Raw genomic sequence first — 22399 nt, 5'->3', positions numbered from 1 at the left:
TGGCCGTTGTCAGCCTGTGAAAGAGCTGCAACCTTTTTGGTCAATCACAATGTTAGCCAGTCTGATGGGATAGCTAGAGGGGAAAAGGTGTGTTTAGAATGGATATCAATATGTGGCCTTTGAAGTTATAAGCATTTTGGTGGTTAATTCAAGTTGTATACAGGTGGGAAAAGAAAAATACTATCTTGCTGTTGTGGGGATGTTTGGTGGCAACCTACTGTCCATGCAGTGGTTCTCAAAACATCCTATTTGGGGGGAAGGGTGGCTCAGGGGGTAATAAGTTGTCAATTGTGCTTTCTGTGGGAATTTGTTAGCCAATGGGTTTGATGTGGGGAGGGTTTTCTCTTATAATTATAAATGGCCCCATTGTTATTGTAGTTAGTGACTATAATGTCTTGTACTGTGCACTAACCATTGTTTTATTCACAGAAGTTTCTAGTTTAGACTTGTTCTCAATTTGACCTTTTGATGAGTGGGCCAGGTTCTGACACCATAGGAACTCTAGGGAACTAATGGAAAAGAAATACAGAAAGGAACGATACCAGGGAAGTCCAAGCTCCCAAGGGCGAGTATGCTTCGACTGCTAAATGCGAGAGAAAAGAATCTGGTACAGCCAAGCTGGTATCTAAGACATACAGGCCAAGCAAAATTGAAAGCAAAGCACAGGTTCTACATGGTTCCACTACATGGTTCCACTGCAGCCGCAGACAAAAAGGAACTGGCCTTTTCTGTGAGAGCCCCTTATACAGGGTTGCTGGAAGTGGGCAGGCTATCACCAAAATGTTTTTACTGATCTAGACAGTTTCAAAAGTGCTCTTTGGAGCACAATCCATTGTGTGAGACACAGAGAAATACATCACCATTTACTGTCTGTAACATGGCAATGAAACATATACATCTGATTCACACTGAATCAAACCCTTGCTTCATGAAGCTCCGTGCAGCCTAGGCACCAGAAGGACAGGCCAAAATAAAGCTGTGTTCGGGTCACTTTGGAGTATGTTGTTTAAATGATGCATGCATCCTAAGAGTTGGACGCTGCAACCAAAGCTGCGCGCCAGTCCTTAGGATTACTGGATTGTGTACATGTTGCTTTGTTTGTGTTTTTATTATGGCCATAAATGCTGAGCAATTAAAAAATCCTACATATCAATATTTTGATCCTACATCAAGATTTAAACAGATAAAGATTTATACTCCCATTAGTGTTCTGCTTCATCATGTCATTGTGGAGTGAATACAAAGTTTGAAAGGCAACTAAAACTGTAAAATGAAAGGAATTCTATATTAAGAACAGAAGGAGCTGAATAAAAATATGGAAAGGAAACTCTTACTGGTACGGTTCTCAACAGCTTTGCCTCTAGTTCTTGCAACTGCTTCACCAAGAGTGAGATATGCTGAAGGAGGTCCTTATTCTGCAGCAGGAGCTGATGTACTCGGGCCTGGCCTCAAGGCGGGCCTGCGCCTTGATGCCCGTTGATCCTTCAGCAAAATGCACCTGTAGGATAGAAATGAGAAAGAGCCTTGGTAAAGCCCCAGATCTGGCAGTATCTATTCCCTGATGTATGTGCTACTGGTAACTTTACTTATAGTCTCAGCCAACGTGAATTTTCTCACGGTTGCTCAGGGGAAACAACATGATGTAGACTGAATGTTGACAGAAAAATAATGGGTATAACCTAGAGTTTCCCAATCTGATGCTTCCAAGAGTTTTCAACTACTACAACTTCGATCCGGCCATAACTATTCCTTTGTTGGGTGGGGATGATAGGACTTTCAGTCCAAAACATCTGGGTTCTCCAAAACAGGTAAGGCTTCAGTTATTCATCCTAAATAGGTTTTGAAGCAGATAGTGAATTGTCAATGAATACTGTTAGCAACCAAGGAGAGGGTGAAATTAGAAGTAAAGATTAATACTACCACCTGGATGGTGATGAGGCAACAATGTAGATCAAGAAGCAGTTGGAGAAGGAAGACCTAGAGTGGGGGGAATGGTTTGAACAGAGTAGGAGAGTGGTTGACATAGGTTTTCTGGTGAGATTGAAAATTGACAGATATGTGTGAATTACCAAGACAGTCTATAGAGATAAACACTGAGATCAAAAACAAAGTGCTAAAGAAATCCCCGTGTATGAAGAATGAGGAGCTTTCCCTGGGTGAAAAAGTGAAGCAAGCAATTTAGAACACGGGAAAAAACAACAACAAAGGAGAAGGAGTTCTAAAATGGAGCTCCATAATTCACCAGATACCCAAGTTTCCTAAAAATTTTGTAAGCTTCAGCCTAAGTGACAAAGAATACTCCTGGAGGCAAACCAAGGCTGTTCCAGCTCTTCGATTTTAATTCCTTGCAGGATCTCAGCAAAAAAGGCCGAGAGGACTGGAACTCAGAAGGTCTCCTTTTCACATATTGGCTCTGCTCAGGCAATCAATGTTATGATTCTCGTATCCCCCACTCCTGCAAAATGGATAGATAACCTGGGTACAGCAACTTGAGTTTGCTGCTGCTGCTGCAAGAGCTGTTGCAGAAATTGCATTTGATGGTGAGTAGACAAGAGGGACCCCTGCTTCAGGCAACTGAGCAGAGGAAGCACCATCTTTGGAGAAGCCATTAGGATATTCTCTTATGAATCAAACTCTGAAAAATACAATAGATATAGGGATTAAAAAGATATTCCCTCTCTCTCTCCTACACACACACACACACACACACACACACACACACACACACATCTCACGCTTATCTGTGGGCTAAGGCTAGCTAGAAGACCAGAAGCTCGACTGGGCATATGTCTGGGCATAAGCGTGTTATTGCCGATTGATGGGTTATTCTATGGTGATGTTGGAAAAAGAAAAGATTGTTTATCAGTAGGCCTGAGAAGAGTAAATGGGAAAGAAATATAACTGTAGATTACCAGGTTGTTCTACTGGGTGGAGGAGAGAAAGAGGGGTGAGTCCGTAAAGACTGGGTTTGAGTCACTGACAATGGTATGAAGGCTTTTGTAATGGGTGAATTGTTTGAATACTAAGTTACTGGGTAACAGGGAAAAAATTCAGCTCGACAAATTTTAATGTAATCTCTTGCTTATTGAATAAAGCTTTTCTGACTCTACTGAAGGTCTGTGTTCTGTGAACAGAGTTAGCCTGTACATTATAGATATCCATAAGGTTTTTCAGTGGGCCAATCCCTTGGCCTCCTGTGGGTACTACTTTCCCAAACATCAAAGATGACCCTACACATCCTGTATTCACAGGAGTCGACATCATATAGCAGGAAGGAGTTAATACAAAGAAATTCCAAACTTTACCTAGGAACGGAGGTCCACACATGTTCTCCAGCCACATCTTTATAGCCTATGGTCATATAACTGCAGTAGGCAGGCAAGCAAGTGATAACTTCCTGTCTCCTTATCATCTGTCCATCAAAATAGAGAAGCAGCCTCAATCATGATTTGCAGAGAAGGACAAGATCCAGGAGGATAGTATCTTGGGGCCCAAACAGACGGCCAAAATAAGCTGCTTCGGTCACTTTGAGGTATGCTGTTTAAATGACACATGCATCTTAAGAGGCCAGAACTGCACCAAAGCTGCCTCTAGTCCTTAGGGCTGGAATGTGGCTTTGGTACAGTCTCCGGCCTCTTGACACATGCTCATTTTTTTTAATAATATTTGTATTAATTTCACAAAGCAAATATAAATACATAAAACATCAATAATCCACATCATACATTCACCATCCCCAGAGTACATAATACATAATGCAATAATGGACGAAACAACATAAACTAAAACAATTTTACAAAGTCACAAGCACAAAGTCATTTAAATAGCATACCTCCAAAGTGCCTGAAGCAGTTTTTTTTGGCTGTCTGTTCGGGCCCTTGGTCTTGCTAGTTAGGAGATGGCTCTTACAGTTTGATAGGAAAGCCCTTATGGTTTGATAGAAAAGCCCTTTAATTCAACTGCTTCGTACTAAATTTGAGGCGTGGACAAAAAAGAGAATTGTCTGGTGGTGTGATGAGCTGGGCTTTTTCTTATCATCTCGGCCTTATGAAGTAGGTCCATTTAGTTTTACCGCCTTTGGGAAGGGGGCCCTTATCAGGCATAATTTTTTAATTTATATTTATATTTCCCACCTCTGCCTGCGGATCGAGTGGGATTGAGCAAAAATTTCAACAATACCAAATGCAAATACATGTTATCTAAAAATAACAAACTATAAAACAGTCAGCAATCTGCTACCAATCATTAAAATGTCCAATCGTCGTCTGTTCCCATATTACTGAGTCGGAGTGGGAGTGTTCTTTAAGATCAATTATAGCAGATCAAATGGACCGCCTGCCAAGAGATCCGTCTTAGTGCCGCTTTAAAGCTCTTCCAAGTGTATAAGGCAGATCTCTTCTGGCAAGTTGTTCCTAGTTCAGGGCTGCAGCTGTGAAGCTTTATGGGAAGTTGAAAACTAATCTGGTTTTTGTGTATCCCAGTAGTAATGTGGTGGTCAGGAAGTTATTGGAAGTGTCTGGTTTAGGCCTGCCAAGGACCAACTGAAATCCTTTGTTAACCCTCCTCAGGTGGGAGGGGCTGCTCTCTCCATCGCAATCCTGAGGTAAGGGAGAATTAAAGGACACAGGACCACTGTCATGGACCAGGTAGCAAAATGTCTCAAGCACCCTCCCTTGGACACCAGAACATAGACGGAAGTTCAGTATACAGCACAACAGAATTTCCTTTGGGGAAACTTCATGAAGCCAGTTTTTTCTGCCACACTTAGACAATGAAAACCACCACCATCACCCTGATCAATGGTGAACTTAAGCTACTCCTACAAAGTGTCCCAGAGTTTGTGCAGGTTGGTCCATTGATTGAGTAGCCCTGAGCCTTCATCTCTGAAGGCTGCTCCTTCCTGCATCTTCTCTGAGCTGTAGGATAAGGATTTAATTACCTCCTCTTTCCAGACACTTATTCAATGAATTGGCAAGCCACAGTATATTCCCTGCTCATTATTCCCCAACTTGGAAAGTACCTTGGGAAACAGGTCCAGGGGCTCTGTATCACAGCATCAAGATCCGTCATTCCCCTGTTGAACACTCCAAGTGTTGTTCCCTGGAAGTCCCAATGTCCACCGCATCAATGTCTGTTCGCCCAGCAGTGCTGACAGGCTCAGCTACAGGCGGGCCATGAGCTGAGTGAGGATTAAGAACTCTGTTGTGGGGAGAAAACCAAGGCAGTCTCTCACGTCTATGTATAGTAGGAGTAGTGTCTCAGTGTGGCCAGTATGTTAAGAGAGGAGGAAGTGGTGGTTCGGCACACAAGCTGTGTCGTGATGGGAGCATTTTTGCCTTCTCTAACAGGCTGCCATATTAGCACATGGATGGAGTCAGCAGTTCCCAAGCCCCTCTTTCATGTTATACACCGCTTTTATGTGGTAACAAAAAGCAGGTTAATAAGTTTATTTATTTATTATTATTGATGTCAATCAATGCTTTCTTCAACTCTTAGCCAGACTAAACATTAATTCAACAGAACACCACCGCTCCAGACCTGTCCATCGTTTCTATTACCTGATGCCTCCAAGTCCTCACTGTCCTTCTCACTTTGGTGCCTCTTGTCCATCAACCATCTGCTGAGTGTGCGCCGGCTCGCTTGTGACAGACTCCATGACTTGCCCCACAGTTCGGACAATGCGCATGGCCTGGCTCTACCGAAAGGAGAGCGAATGAGAGAGGACAAAGTGCATAACTCCCCACTGTACAGAGAACTGGGCTCTTGTGGACAGAGCCTCATTGCTGCAACATGTTCAGTGTACCTGCGGTACGCTGACATAGAATGATCAGGGTTTAAGTCCAAACAGGAGTGGTACAGAAGACGTCACTGATAATGTGTATATGGACCTGTTATCTCAGAAAAATCTTGTATGGTGCACATGAACCCAAGTTGCCATCCCTTCCCTACCTTGGAAGACACTGTTTTCTACAGTCTCTGATGCTCTTCATGGATGTTGTCTCTGAATGGTTCTTGCAAGGCAAATATAATACCAGAAAGATTCACTTTCATTATGTCATATTCAGCAGAATCACTTAACCACTGGAATATCTCAATAGGTGATGATGGCTTTCTTTCCTAGGAATGCAATTCTTTGTCCTGGCTACTATAGATACACTTTTCTTAGTGGCAGCTTTTTTTATTCCAATAAAATAGGAGAGGCAAGATAAAGTAGGGCGAGAAAGCCCTTTGCTGGTCTGGCCAGAATAATTTGATACAATCAGTACCAGCTAAACAGGTATTTAAAACAATCCCATATTCCTACTTCCTGGAAATATACCCAAGAGTCAACCGCTAGATGTGCACAGAAAACTGTATGTCCTGTGCACCTTCCAGGCTGACTCAGACTTGCAGAAATAACCTGGATGATGGTTGGTTTCAGTTCCTTCTTGTTAGCTGTCCCCCTGCATAAAGTAAGACTTTTTCTATCACGAGATAGCCAAGAAACTACACAGCTTGCTCAGAGAACCCTCTCCTGAAAGACATTTTGTGAGTTACTGTTAGGTATAAAAGTTTGGTTAAATTAATTAGTTTATTTTATTGATTGATTTTATTTCAGTAGTACTGGCTATTCTGATTTATTCTGCTTGGTTCTTTATATTTAATAATGGAGTAGATTTGATTGGCCCTACCTAGCCAGGGAGTTGGAAAGGTGGGTTTATGCATTTATTAATGGATTTCTGATTATCTCAAGGGAAGGAAGCCAGGTAGCCTGGGAAAAGGCCCTTTTTCCAAGCCCGGAACTCTTCTTTCTTGAGATTAGGGGAGGGGTTTGTCTCCCAATTCCATATGCTTCAGACATTGTCATCTTGACTTGGTCACATCCACATTATATTACTGCATTGTACCTAACTCTTAAAGCACTTTGTTATGAGCTTCAGGTGATACAAATTGCAGTCCTCAATCTGTTGTATCGGCCCAGGTTTCAGAGCATATTCATGCTGTTTTTAAAATCTTTAGGTCTCCTTTTTTTCCCACTATGTGTTTCTCCACTATGTTTGAGGGGAAGTAACTGTATTTCTGCAAGCCCGTCCTGGTTTTCCACTGGTAGATTTCAGTCCCCCTTGACTGAAACATAGACAAGCAAACCTACAAGGATACAAGGGGGGTACTCAGTGTTCCTATACAGGCATAAGAGCTTTTCAGGGTTGTACCTTGTTCAGCCATGTCAGCTTGCATCTACCTTCTTTTTGAGCTTGAAGACATTGCAGCGGAGATATTGCTGGGCCATCTCTGGCAAGTTAACTGAAGATCTTCAGGTCCTGGGATCGGGACACAAAAATATCCTTCCAGGAAACAGCACAACTGTATGTGTTGTGTGGGAAACCTAGTTGCCATTGTCTAAACCAATTGGCTCACAGGACCCCCTACAACTCAATTTTTTGTAATTAAAAAAAATTACGCTCTTGCCCCCAATTTAGGGGGCATGGGGTTTTTTAAACACCTCAGAAGTGTTTTAGGTACCTTCCCTCATGCTTCAGCAGGAAAGTAAGCCAGTTGGGGCTTAAAGAGCTTGGGGGAAGAACATGGTGAAATTGCCCCTATGCACCCTAAGAAACATTAGGAGGATTTATTTGGAGACGAATTCCCCCCACAATTTTCTTCCAATTTGCCCTCCCCATACTCTGCGGAGGACAAAAAGCCTCGTAACCTCAAGAGTTGCCTATCTCTGGTCTAAACGAGGAAAACCAGGCATGTCCAAGGAATTTCCTACTTTTTGAATTGTAATTTTGAGGGGTGAGGAGGGTTTGAATGTTAAATAAGCCCCCAACGTGATATCCACCTCGTTCTATGGGATCGGACTTCTATAGGAAGCACAAGGCCCATTCATAAATCACTTAAGTCATTTAAGGTGACTTGAATGTGCCTTTGCATTCCTATAGAAGTCCGATTCCCATAGAACGAGGTGTAGGGGTCTACATTTGCTATTTTGTCACCAGCAAATGCTTACTTTTAATTGCCCCAGAAACAGTCCAGGTCCTCAAGGCTGTACTTCTATGGGAGGAATATTATAGCTCCAGCGCTCTGATAGCCAGAAAATAAAGTGTATACATAGACATCCAATTGTTAATGATCAAGTATCATGGTCTCCAACTGGCCCTTGTGGAATGTCGACAAGCAATACAGTACTACTTCCTCATGCTTATACTGATGCTGTGGTTTTTTAAAAGAAATCAGTCCCCTTCTGTTGCAAGCTCCTGCACTGTGCAAAAATATAGAGAACACTCTTCCCTTTCAAACAAAAGTCTGTTTGCCATTTTACTTACGATTCTTGAAATTAGTTGGGTTCATTAAGACTGGTAGCCTTCCTTCTCCAATGAAATCTTGATCTCTCTTGGTTACTTTTTTAGGCTCAAAAGATAATACAATGCCTTTCTCCCAGCCGTTAATTTGTAGATAGATTACATACTCCATCTTTAAACCGGGACTTATACCACCAAGCACCGCTAAAAATGTCTTTGGCATGGATCAGTGTGATTCAGTACATGTAATCATATATTACAGCAAATGTGAAGGACTTAGCCCATCCAGAATACTCTATCCAGTCCAAGTTGAATCAAGCATTATTTCTGGCAGTGTGTAGACGATGATTGAATGTCTCCCTTTTCTATCCCCTCTCCCTTTGAATCACTTTTCAAAGCCTCATCTCTGGTTCATCAAAATACTAGGTATTATATACAATCTGCTAATGTTTAACTCTGCTTCCTACCAAGGCCAACTCTGTCCACAGTGCCAATCCTTCTCTGCTCACTGTAGATTGGGTCGTGCATCACCAGTAGTTTGCTCTCATCCCAGTCCCACTCTTCTTCTGCAAAAGAATCTGCGTATAAGCAGGAAGATGCTCCTCACAGAGTGGTACAACAATCCAAAAAAAAAAAAAAAAAAAAGGGGGGGGGATGAACAACCAAAGAAGGTTTTCGAAGTGAAATCTTTGACACAGTAGGAATCTTCTTCCAAGGTCCACTCGCGGCTCTGTGTGTTTCATTACTATTTCCTGACTGCCTTAGAGCAACTTTCTATCAGGTGAGAGGTGCAGGCTGTCTTGTCAAAACAATGTTTCAAAGAAAAAGGACGAATTTCTTAATCAATTTTGCATTCTGTAGCTGTTAGGGTTGGAGTCATTATTGTGCAGTTAGAAGTTGGCACTCATGTGAATTCAAGCAAGAGCATAATATTACTTAAAGAAGGTATAACTAATAACATGGGAACACCTTTTTGAAAACAGTTTTCTCTTGTCCTTGATAAAAATGGCTGTGGGCATAACGGTTAGACAAAACAAGAGACATAGCCCAAAGTTGATCACTGCACTTTCAGAATCCCCAGTTCAGTGCCTATGGCCCGTGATGGGAAAACTATGGCACGCGTGCGAGAGGTGGCACTCAGAGCCTCTCTGTGGGCACATGCGCCGTCGCCTCAGACCGAGTTTTTTACTCATGAAGCCAGTGGAACATGGCACTTTGCAATTATAAGTGGGTTTGGGTTGCAGTTGTGCACTCGGCCTCAAAAAGGTTCACCATCACCTGTATAGGCTCTGCCCTCTAACATTGCATGAAAGCAGCGGAAGAAGAAAGAAAAACTATAATCCAAAACATAGAAAGCCATTTCATAGAAATCATAGAGTTGGAAGAGACCACAAGGACCATCCATCCAACTCCTATCAGCAGAGGAATACACAAAGCATCCCCGACAGATGTGTGCTTTGGGCCATCCAGCCTCTGTTTGAAACCCCAAGAAGGACACTCACAGCACTCTGAGACCGTGTATTCCACTGTGAATAGCTCTTACCGTCGGAAGTTTTTCTTATGGAATCTCTTTATCTATAGTTTACCTATAGAGTGGAATCTCTTTACCTATAGTTTGAATCAATTGCTACATGTCCCGCCTCTGGAACAGCAGAAAACAAGCATGCTCCAACTTCCATATGAAATCCAGTCAAATATTTAAACATAGCTATTTGTCACCTTCTCTTTTTCAGGCGTAAACATACAGGTTTACCTCACATCTATAGGGCATGGTTTCAGACCTTTCCATTTTTGTCACCCTCTCTGGACATAATCCAGCTTGTCAAAATCCCTCTTGAATGTGTCCCCAGAACTGGACACAATTTTGTAAGTGAGGTCTCAACAAGAAGATAGAATGATACTATTATTTCTCTTGATCTAGACAGTACATTCCTTATTGATGAGCCACAGGATCATATGGCTTTTAGGGCTGCATCACACTATCGACTCATGAGCCATTTGCATATATGTTCTCAAGCTGGGTGTCCCACCACCTATACATGTGGATTTCATGTATTTTTGTGCCTAAGTGCCTACATTTCTCTGTGTTGAAATTCATTTTTTTAGTTTTGGCCCGCGCTCTCTAATCTATTAAGGTCATTTAAAATTCTATCCTCTGGGTGTATTAGCTACCCCTCTGTTCCCTCATCCAAGTATATGATAGAAATGTTGAATAGAACCCGTGCATCCCATCAGTCACTTCATTCCAAGATAAAGAGGAGAAGCTGGTTGAAGAGTGCAAGACACATGGTTACTAATTTGGAATTTAAAGTGGGAGATTCAATAATAGCTCCCTACTAAATTTTGAAAAGTTCAAATTTTGAAAAATTTAACATGAGGTTTGTGGTCCCTGTTGTTAATGTTTGGTGAACAAGAAATGGCAGTATTGGAGCTGCTCAAGACTTACAGTACTTATGCCCCATACCATTTTCAGTTTACTCAAACTGGCGCAGAGATAATGAGTGGCAGTTTGTTTAAAACCTCTCCCACCTATTCGGGTTGATAGTGAAACACCATTTGAAGGGGGGAAATTGGACTCCAATGTTTTAAAGGAAACTCGAGTACTGCTTTATTCAATGGAAACATTCCCCGAGATCCAGAATGAATGGGTGTATAGAATCACAGAATAGAATCGCAGAGTTAGAGGAGGCCAAAAGTCATCCAGTCCAACTCCCTGCCATGCAGGATACACAATCAAGCCTCCCCAACAGATTGTTATCACCTGTTAAAAACCTCCAAGAAAGAGACTCCAGCAATCTCTGAGGCTACTCTCTGAGGCCCGCAATCTATAGTTATAATGTAAATACTCCAATTTTGGTACGAATATGTGTAATTTAATTGTGTTAGTTGTAAACTTCCCTGGTCAGTGTCCTGACAGTGAAAACTCTCCAGACTGGATCTATAGTTTCTTAATAAAATATTCCTGTGTTTTTTTATACTACGAGCCTGTTTCTGAACTTTGGAATCCTGCTGGATTTGACAGCTATGCCTTGCAGTGTCTTGGTTCCCACATGAACCCAAGGAAGGGGAATGTCAGTGAGCTTGACAGGTTTTGTCAACAGGCTTCTCTGTTACATCATGGATTTATACCACCGGAAGACACCACCCTTTTTGGGCCTGCAAACTACTGTAAATATTTTATTGCAGTCACCGACCCATATTAAAAATAGTTCAAATACAGGTACCAACAATTAAACTTTTAAAAGATCATAGAGAAGTTAACAACATAAAATACATAGTTGAATACAGTAATAAAAGGAAGGCATTCCAGATACAATTTAGGTAACAGAGTGGACATCCTATTAACCTAGATCATTATTGACTATATTATACAGTATGTTACCTGTTGTAACCTTCATTATTGTACTAATCTTGGAGCTATCACTGCTCATCTCCTTATACTGCTGGAGCAGTATGTTTGGTAGGTGATTGTATAACGGAAAACCTGACCGCGTACTTTATGGAGTATTGGCAGAATAAGATCAGATTGTAGACTCTCTGTAGAAGAGGTATTGACATCTCTGAGAACTGCTAGCAACATTCATCCTATGCCCTTTCTGAGCATAGAAAACTACACTCAGGAATTTAAGCAGAGATCTGTTTTATCCTATGGACATCTATTATCCGAAATGTCCTAGGCCTCTGGCAAATGGCATCCTTTTAGATTTTGATAGGCTGAGCATGGATAATTTCTTGCCAAAAGAGACACGCACTATTATCTTTGATGAGTCAATGGGTGTTCTTGAAAGAATAAGCACATCATCTGCATAAAATAGCCACAGTAATGTTTTTTCAGCTATTGAGGGATAGAAATGTTGTGTTGTGGGGGTGGCTCACCATAAAATTGATGTAAAAATTTAACAAGTGTGTGCCAATATGCAACCTTGCTTTACTACCTTCTCTGTTTTTTTTACCTCGTAAGGTAGCCTGGGAGTGCATCTAACTTTAAGAGAATTCTTCATGCAGCATTCTTATTAAATGGAGTATCTTCTATCGATCGCGGGATGCCTCCATTTTTTTCCATAGTATAGTGAGATATGGAGTCAAAATCTTTAAAAATATTGGTGCAGTTTTAATTTCCCAGGGTGCTAACCCTTTTAAAGAAACAAAAATATGCAGGTATTGAAAGTCACTAGTTAGGTTCAGCTTTCAACCGCCAGAACAACAAAGTGTGGGTCAAACTATTATTTTAAACTCGTCTCCTAAAGATAAAGACTACTCCAAAAATAACAAAATCAACAGTTTGTAGTTTAAAACACAATAATAATAACTTTAATAAATATATAAATACACAACAAACTAAATCCTATTCTAACTGGTGTTAATTGTAGGAAGAGACTGTTAACCTCACTCAGAGGAGACTGTTACTGCCTCGAGGAGGAGGAAGAGGAAACTGTATAGAATGCTTGAGAGAGAGTCTGTTAAAACAGCCTCCGGATTGAGGGACCGGAGTCATATGTAATAGATACAGTAGAGAGATAGATGAGATGGAAGTTCCTGTCTATCTAGGGGGTAAGAGGAATGCAATAAATATTTTTTTCAAACAGAAGTCTACGAAGGCAGCATGAGCGGGGTATGTTTACTAGAAGACTGTTTCATAAAACCATTAGAGTTTGGAAGAGACCACAGGGCATCCCGTCCATCCCCTAATGTTGTTGTGCGACTCTCTTTCCTGTAGTTGTGCATGCATTGCTCTGGGACCTAGTCTTGGGCCAGCAGAAAACAAGCTGCTCCACCAAATATTCTGGAATGCAGAACGTGCACTTTGAGAAAGGCATTCAAAGACAGCAAACATGCCCAACGCAAGGTCAGCAAACACACCATCAGAGGCAGTTCAACAAGCCGAGAGTGCACTGTGTTGCCAAGTCAGGAGATGCTACATTGGCGGACCGCCAGGTCATCTCAAGAAGAACTGCAGAATCCACTGCTGCCAGGAAGAAGGAACAACCCAGGTCTCCTGGGAAACGAGGAGGAGTTGTATTTGCGTGAAGAACAGTGACAGTCCGCCATCTCACGGCTACAGCCAGATACATTTGGCTTGTTGACCGTGGAGCAACCCCTCATTAGTTAAAGGGAAGTCTTTGCTGAAGGCATGGAAGCCCTCATGTGACTCTGTGGGGTTGGCTGATGGGGTTCAGCCACATAAGGGACATGGGAAACTGGTACTTCCTGGGGTTTGCAAAGACTTTGAGATGTTGTTGTGTGCCCCCGGTTGCAAAATGTCTGGTCCGTGTATCCTCACTAACTTCAGACGCGTTAATGCCCTACATTTTGAGGGGGATGACTGTGTCATTACTAAAGGGGGCCAGTTTGGCAAAAGCATATAGCCCAAATAAAATATATTTTCTTAGTGGACCATGCGAGGTGCTACAGTAACAATGTGCCTTTGCACTCAAATTGTGCACATTTCATAGGGTGCTGGAACACACTAGTTTCACATAGTTTGGGACAACTGGGAAGTGTTGTCCTGGGGCTGATGAAGAAAACTGCAGGAAAATCGGATGTTCTGTGTGCAGAGATAAATCTAAAGTTTTCCGTGTGCCAGAGAAAAACAAAGCACCACCCAGAAAACCTTTCCAAAGGTGCATGCTGATCTGCCGCCCTTCACCAATCTGTGGCAGAGTAGATACTGTATCTGATGGGCATTGTCGATAGGCACATAGATACTCCTATGCTTACAAACTCAGGGAAAAGATGAGGCTGCTGCCACATCAAGAACGGGTGGAGGAGTGGTGAAAAGGGATTGAGTACAAGGTTTGTACTCTGGTGAACAAATAGGGGTGGTGAGTTTTTGTCCCAAAGCTTGAACAATTGATGAAACAGAAGGCATCCGCACTAACACCACTAAGCGCCACTCCGAGGAAGACCGGTGGGCAGAAAGAAGATTGGGGTGTTAAAACAGATAAGAGATTTCAGCTGCGTGAGGCAGGGGACCCAGAAGAAGGGGGGGAGGGCAATCCTGGATGCCCGCCACTCACTAACCAAGGTTGGAATTCGCTTGAAACAAAAACCTACTTCATTTAATGGGAGGACACCCAATATCAGCTACCTAAGGGTGTTTGGGCAGAGGCCAATGTATTGGGCCAAATTCAGAAAGAGGTGGACCCCAGTGGCGAGACTGATGTTTTGGGGTTTTAGGGAATAGTTGACAGGTTTACGAGAAATGGCCGCCGCATCCTGTTGTCCAGAAGTGCAAATTTGGAAAAACACCCGGGGGAGGAGATCCACACCAAACCAAGGTGTGGTGCGGAATGGACAACAAGGAGTCAGTACTGGAATGGAGGGGTGAGGGAGGGGAGAACCAGAGGTATTGGCACGATGGCCAGCTAACACTTGCAGGGAACAAGGTACAAGACCTAACCATCACGAATAGAAAATTAGTGAGAAGTTGCCATCAGCAGAGCAGAGATACGTACGGGTGGTGGACAGTGAGGATGCAGGTGAATTTGTTAGCCAATGGGTGTTGATGTGGGGAGGGTTTTTCATTATAATTATAAAATGGCCAAATTGTTATTGTAAGTTAGATCTGACTATAATGTCTTGTACTGTGCACTTAAACCATTGTTTTTATTCAAGAAAGTTTCTAGTTTAGACTTAGTTCTACAATTTGACTTTTTGATGAAGTGGGCCAGGTTCTGACACCATAGGAACTAATAGGGAACTAATGGAAAAGAAATACAGAAAGAAACGATACCAGGGAGAAGTCCAAGCTCCAAGGGTGAGTATGACTTCGACTGCTAAATGCTAGAGAAAAGAATCTGGTACAGCAAAGCTGGTATCTAAGACATCAAAGGCCAAGTCAAAATTGAAAGCAAAGCAACAGTTCTACATGGTTCCACTACATGGTTCCACTGCAGCAGCAGACAAAAAGGAACTGGCATTTTCTGTGAGAAGCCCCTTATACAGGGTTGCTGAAAGTGGGCAAGGCTATCACCAAAATGTTTTTACTAGATTCTAGACAGTTTCAAAAGGTGCTCTTTGGAGCACAATCCATTTGTGTGAGACACAGAGAATACATCACCATTTACTGCTCTGTAACATGGCAATATGAACATATACATCTGATTCACACTGAATCAAACCCTTGCTTCATGAAGCTCAGTGCAGCTTAGGCACCAGAAGGACAGGCCAAAATAAAGCTGTTTCGGGTCACTTTGGAGGTATGTTGTTTAAATGATGCATGCATCCTAAGAGTCTGGACGCTGCACCAAAGCTGCGCGCCAGTCCTTAGGATTACTGGATTGTGTACATGTTGCTTTTGTTTTGTGTTTTTATTAATGGCCTATAAATGCTGAGCAATTAAAAAAATCCTACATATCAATATTTTGATCCTATCCATCAATGAATCTTAAACAGATAAAGATTTATACTCCCATTAGTGTTCTGCTTCATCATGTCATTGTGAGAGTGAATACAAAGTTTGAAAGGCAACTAAAACTGTAAAATGAAAGGAATTCTATAAATTAAGAACAGAAGGAGCTGAATAAAAATTATGGAAAGGAAACTCTTACTGGTACTGGTTCTCAACAGCTTTGCCTCTAGTTCTTGCACCTGCTTCACCAAGAGTGAGATATGCTGAAGGAGGTCCTTATTCTGCAGCAGGAGCTGATGTACTCGGGCCTGGGCCTCAAGGCGGGCAGCTGCCTCTGATGCCAGTTGATCCTTCAGCAAATGCACCTGTAGGATAGAAATGAGAAAGAGCCTTGGGTAAAGCCCCAGATCTGGCAGTATCTATTCCCTGATGTATGTGCTACTGGTAACTTTACTTAATAGTCTCAGCAAAAGTGAATTTTCTCATGGTTGCTCAGGGGAAAAAACATGATGTCACTGAATGTTGACAGAAAAATAATGGGTATAACCTAGAGTTTCCCAATCTGATGCCTTCCAAGAGTTTTCAACTACTACAACTTCGATCGGCCATAACTATTCACTTTGTTGGGTGGGGATGATAGGACTTTCAGTCCAAAACATCTGGAGTTCTCCAAAACAGGTAAGGCTTCAGTTATTCATCCTAAATAAGGTTTTGCAAGCAGATAGTGAATTGTCAATGAATACTGTTAGCAACCAAGGAGAGGGTAAATTAGAAGTAAAGATTAATACTACCACCTGGAATGATGATGAGGCAACAAGTAGATCAAAGAAGCAGTTGGAGAAGGAAGACCTAGAGTGGATAGGGAATGGTTTGGAACAGAGTAGGAGAGCTGGTTGACATAGGTTTTCTGGTGAGATTGAAAATTGACAGATATGTTGAAATTACCAAGGACAGTCTATAGAGATAAACAGCTGGAGATCAAAAACAAAGTGCTAAGAAATCCCAGTGTATGAAGAATGAGGAGCTTTCCCTGGGTGGAAAAAGTGAGCAAGCAATTTAGAACACAGGGGAAAAACAAACAAACAAATGGAGAAGAGAGTTCTAAAATGGAGCTCCATCATATTCACCAGATACCCAAGTTTCCTAAAAATTTTGTAAGCTTCAGGCCTAAGTGACAAAGAATACTCCTGGAGGCAAACCAAGGCTGTTCCAAGGCTCTTCGATTTTAATTCCTTGCAGGATCTCAGCAAAAAGGCAGAGAGACTGGGAACTCAGAAGGTCTCCTTTTCACATATTGGCTCTGCTCAGGCAATCAATGTTATGATTTCTCTGTATCCCCCACTCCTGCAAAATGGATAGTAACCTGGGCTACAGCAACTTGAGTTTGTTCCTGCTGCTGCTGCAAGAGCTGTTGCAGAAATTGCATTTGATGGTGAGTAGACAGAGGGACCCCTGCTTCAGGCAACTGAGCAGAAGGAAGCACCATCTTCGGAGAAGCCATTAGGATATTCTCTTTATGAATCAAACTCTGAAAAATACAAATAGATATAGGGATTAAAAAGATATTCCCTCTCTCTCTCCTACACACACACACACACACACACACACACACACTTCATCTGTCAGGGCTAGACTAGAAGACCAGAAGCTTAACTGACTGGGCATAATGTCTGGGCATAAGCGTGTTATTGCAGATTGATGGGTTATTCTATTGGTGATGTTGGAAAAAGAAAAGATTGTTTATCAGTAGGCCTGAGATAATGAGTAAATGGGAAAGAAATATAACTGTAGATTACCAGGGTTGTTCTACTGGGGTGGAGGAGAGAAAGAGGGGTGAGTCCTGTAAAGACTGGATGTTTTGAGTCACTGACAAATGGTATGAAGGCTTTTGTAATGGGTGAATTGTTTGAATACTAAGTATACTGGGTAACAGGGAAAAAATTCAGTCTTGACAACTATTTACTGTAATCTATTCTGCTTATTGAATAAAGCTTTTCTGACTCTACTGAAGGTCTGTGTTCCTGGAACAGAGTTAGCCTGTACATTATAGATATTCCATAAGGAGTTTTTCAGTGGAGCCAATCCTTGGCATCCTGTGGGTACTACTTTCCCAAACATCAAAGATGACCCTACACATCCTGTATTCACAGGAGTCGACATCATATAGCAGGAAGGAGTTAAAATACAAAGAAATTCCAAACTTTACCTAGGAAAGGAGGTCACACATGTTCTCCAGGCCACATCTTTATAGCCTATGGTCATATAACTGCAGTAGGCAGGCAAAGCAGAGTGATAACTTCCTGTCTCCTTATCATCTTGTCCCATCAAAAATAGAAGCAGCCTCAATCATGATTTTGCAGAGAAGGACAAGATCCAGGAGGATAGTATCTTGGGGCCCAAACAGACAGGCCAAAATAAAGCTGCTTCAGGTCACTTTGGAGGTATGCTGTTTAAATGACACATGCATCTTAAGAGGCCAGAAGCTGCACCAAAGCTGCACTCTAGTCCTTAGGACTGGAATGTGGCTTTGGTACAGTCTCCGGCCTCTTAGGACGCATGCATCATTTTTTTTAAATATATATTTTATTAATTTCCACCAAAGCAAATATAAAATACATAAACACATCAATAATCCACATTCATACATTCAAATATCCACAGAGTACATAATACATAACGCAATACATGGACGAAACAACATTAAACATAAAACAATTATTTACAAAGTCACAAGCACAAAGTCATTTAAATAGCATACCTCCAAAGTGACCTGAAGCAGTTTTATTTTGGCCTGTCTGTTCGGGCCCTTGGTCTTGCTAGTTAGGAGATGGCTCTTACAGTTTGATAGGAAAGCCCTTATGGTTTGATAGAAAAGCCCTTTAATTCAACTGCTTCGTACTAATTTGAGGCGTGGACAAAAAAGAGATTGTCTGGTGGTGTGATGAGCTGGGGCTTTTCTTTATCATCTGGCCTTATGAAGTAGTCCATTTAGTTTTACCTGCCTTTGGGAAGGGGGCCCTTATCAGGCATAATTTTTTAATTTATATTTATATTTCCCACCTCTGCCTGCGGATCGAGGTGGGATTAGAGCAAAAATTTCAACAATACAAAATGCAAATACAATGTTATCTAAAAATACAAACTATAAAACAGTCAGCAATACTGCTACCAATCATTAAAATGTCCAATCGTCGTCTGTTCCCATACTATTGAGTTGGAAATGGGAGTGTTCTTTAAGATCAATTATAGCAGATCAAATGGACAGGCCTGCCAGAAGAGATCCGTCTTAAGTGCCTGCTTAAAGGCTTCCAGTGTAGTAATAAGGCAGATCTCTTCTGGCAAGTTGTTCCATAGTTCAGGGCTGCAGCTGTGAAAGCTTTATGGGAAGTTGAAACTAATCTGGTTTTCGTGTATCCCAGTAGTAATGTGGTGGTCAGGAAGTTATTGGAAGTGTCTGGTGTATGGCCTGCCAAGGACCAACTGAAATCCTTTGTTACCCTCCTCAGGTGTGGAGAGGATGCTCTCTCATCGCAATCACTGAGGTAGGAGAGAATTAAAGGACACAGGACCACTGTCATGGACCAGGTAGCAAAATGTCTCAAGTCACCCTCCTTGGAACACCAGGAACATAGACAGAAGTTCAGTATACAGCACAACAGAATTTCCTTTGGGGAAACTTCATGAAGCAGTTTTTTGCCACACTTAAGACAAAGAAAACCACCACCATCACCCTGATCAACTGGTGAACTTAAGCTACTCCTACAAAGTGTCCCAGAGTTTGTGCAGGTTGGTCCATTTGATTGAGTAGCCCTGAGCCTTCAGCTCTGAAGGTGTCTCCTTCCTGCATACTTTCTCTGAGCTGTATGAGTAATGGATTTAATTACCTCCTCTTTTCCAGACACTTAATTCAATGAATTGGCAAGCCACAGATATTCCCTGCTCATTCTTCCCCAAATATGGAAAGTACCTTGGTGGAAAGCAGTCCAGGGGACTCTGTATCAACAGCATCAAGATCCGTCACCCCCCTGTTGAACTCCAAGTGGTTGTTCCCTGGAAGTCCAATGTCCACAGCATCAATGTCTGTTTCCTCAGCAGTGCTGACAGGCTCAGCTACGGGTGGGCCATGAGCTGTGAGAGATTAAGAACTCTTGTTGATGGAGAAAACCAAGGCAGTCTCTCACGTCTTATGTATTAAGCAGGATAGTAGTATCTCAGTATGGCCAGTATGTGAAGAGAGGAGGAAGTGGTGGTTCGGCACACAAGCTGTGTCAGATGAATGGGAGCATTTTTCAGCTTTCTACAGGCTGCCATTATTAGCACATGGATGGAGTCAGCAGTTTCCCAAGCCCCTCTTTCATGTTATACACCGCTTTGATTGTGGTAACAAAAAGCAGGATATAAATTAAAATTTTATTTATTTATTATTATTATGTCAATCAATGCTTTCTTCAAAATCTTAGCAAGACTAACCTATTAATGCAACAGAAACCACCGCTCCAGACCTGTCCATCTTTTCTATATACCTGATGCCTCCAAGTCCTCACTGTCCTTCTCACTTTGGTTGTCCTCTTGTCCATCAGCATTCTGCTGAGTGTGCTGCAGGCTCAGCTTGTGACAGACCTCAAATGCTTGCCCCACAGTTCGGACAATGCGCATGGCCTGGCTCTACAGAAAAGAGAGAGAATGAGAGAGACAAAAGTGCATAACTCCCACTGTACAGAGAACCGGACTCTTGTGAGACAGAGCCTCATGCCTGCAACATGTTCAAGTGTACATGCTGTACGCTACATAGAATATCAGGGATTTAAGTCCAAACAGGAGTGGTACAGAAGTCACTGATAAGGTGTGCATGGACCTGTTATCTCAGAAAATCTGTATGGTGCACATGAACCCAAGTTGCCATCCCTTCCCATACTCCTTGGAAGCACTTGCTTTCTACAGTCTCTGATGCTCTTCATGGCATGTTGGCTCTGAAATGGCTTCCTTGCAAGGCAAATATTAATACCAGAAAGATTCACATTTCATTAGTCAATATTCAGCAGAATCACTGAACCACTGGAATAGTCTCAATAGGTGATTGGCTTTCTTTCCTAGGAATGCAATTCTGTTTCCTGGCTACTATAGATCCAACTTTATCTTAGTGGCAGCTTTTGGTATTCCAAAATAGAGAAGCAAGATAAAGAGGATGTCTAGAAGAAGCCCTTTGCTGGTCTGGCCAGAATCATTTGATACAATCAGTACCAGCTAACGGGTATTTAAAACAAATCCAATCCCCTACTTCCTGGAAATATACCCAAGAGTCAATCAGCTAGAATGTGCACAGAAAACTGTATGTCCTGTGCACATTCCAGGCTGACTCAGATTGCAGAAATAACCTGGATGATTGGTTGGTTTCAGTTTCCTCTTGTTAGCTGTCCCCGCATAAAGATAAGACTTTTTTCTTCACCTAGATAGCCAAGAAACTACACAGCTATGCTCAGAGACCCTTCTCCTGAAAAGACATTTTTGTGAGTTACGGTTAGGTAATAAAGTTTGGTTAAATTAATTAGTTTATTTATTGATTGATTTTATTTAAGAGTTACTGGCATATTCTGAATTTATTTCTGCTTGGTTCTTTAATATTTAATAATAGGAGTCGATTGATGGCATACCTAGCCAGGGAGTTGGAAAGGTGGGTTTTATGCATTTTTAATGGATTTCTGATTATCTCAAGGGAAGGAATGCAGGTAGCCTGGGAAAAGGCCATTTTTCCATAGCCAGAAACTCTCTCTTTCTTGAGATAGGGGAGGGTGTTCTCCCCACCATATGCTTCAGACATTGTCATTCTTGACTTGGTCACATCCACATTATATTACTGCATTGTACCAACCTCTTAAAAGCACTTTGAAGCTTCAGGTGATACAAATTGCAGTCCTCAATCTGTTGTATAGGCCCAGGTTTTCAGAGCATATTCATGCTGTTTTACAACTTTTATGGTCTCCTTGTTTCTCCACTATGCGTTTCTCCCACTATGTTTGAGGGAAGTAACTGTATTTCCGCAAGCCAGTCCTGGTTTTCAACTAGGTAGATTTCAAGTCCCCCTTTGACTTGAAACATAGAAAAGCAAACCTCACAGATACAAGGGGGATACTCAGTGTACTATACAGACATAAGAGCTTTCAGGGTTGTACCTTGTTCAGCCATGTCAGCTTGCATGCTTACCTTCTTTTTAGCTTGAAGACATTGCAGCGAAGAATATTGCTGGAGCCATCTCTGGCAATGTAACGGAAGATCTTCAGGTCCTGGGAATCGGGGACACATAAATATCCTGCAGGAACAGCACAACTGTATGTGTATGTTGTGGGAAACATAGTTTGCCATTGTCTAAACCAATTGGCTCACAGTGACCCCCTACAACTCAATTTTTTGTAATTAAAAAAAATTACTCTCTGCCCCCTACATTAGGGGGCATGGGGTTTTTAACACCCTCAGAAGTGTTTTAGGTTACCTTCCCTCCATCGCTTAGCAGAAAGTAAGCCAGTCTGGGGCTAAAAGATCTGGGGAAGAACATGGTGAAATTGCACCTATGCACCCTAAGAAACTTAGAGGATAATATTTGGAGACGAATTCCCCCCAACAATTTTCTTCCAATTTTTGCCCCCTCCCATACCTCTGCGGAGGACAAAAAGCCTCGTAACCTCCAAGAGTTGCCTATCTCTGGTCAAGAGGAAAACAGGCATGTCCAAGGAATTTCCTACTTTTTGAATTGTAATTTTGAGGGTGAGGA

The 22399-nt window shown here is 42.0% G+C and overlaps 1 protein-coding gene across 2 annotated transcripts in view; it reads right to left on the bottom strand.

The window, feature by feature from the left end:
* Positions 1 to 22175, bottom strand: part of LOC121929313 (carboxyl-terminal PDZ ligand of neuronal nitric oxide synthase protein-like) — a 60546-nt gene extending 38371 nt beyond the window's left edge. The window contains exons 1-5 of one of the 2 annotated variants that reach the window (XM_042464738.1): positions 21835 to 22175; positions 20157 to 20298; positions 19601 to 19761; positions 16997 to 17161; positions 15833 to 15998 (exon numbers count right to left, since the gene is read on the bottom strand). In XM_042464738.1, coding sequence (XP_042320672.1) covers positions 15833 to 15998; positions 16997 to 17161; positions 19601 to 19761; positions 20157 to 20298; positions 21835 to 21993 — 793 coding nt within the window. In that variant the 5' untranslated portion in view covers positions 21994 to 22175. The remainder of the gene's footprint in view (positions 1 to 15832; positions 15999 to 16996; positions 17162 to 19600; positions 19762 to 20156; positions 20299 to 21834) is intronic. The other variant, XM_042464739.1, reaches the window with a different exon arrangement.
* Positions 22176 to 22399: the final 224 nt, after the last annotated feature.

The sequence above is a fragment of the Sceloporus undulatus genome, chromosome 4 (genome assembly GCF_019175285.1).
Source record: "Sceloporus undulatus isolate JIND9_A2432 ecotype Alabama chromosome 4, SceUnd_v1.1, whole genome shotgun sequence".
In the NCBI taxonomy this organism is placed as follows: Eukaryota; Metazoa; Chordata; class Lepidosauria; order Squamata; family Phrynosomatidae; genus Sceloporus; species Sceloporus undulatus.
This window is presented reverse-complemented; position numbering and strand designations above follow the sequence as displayed.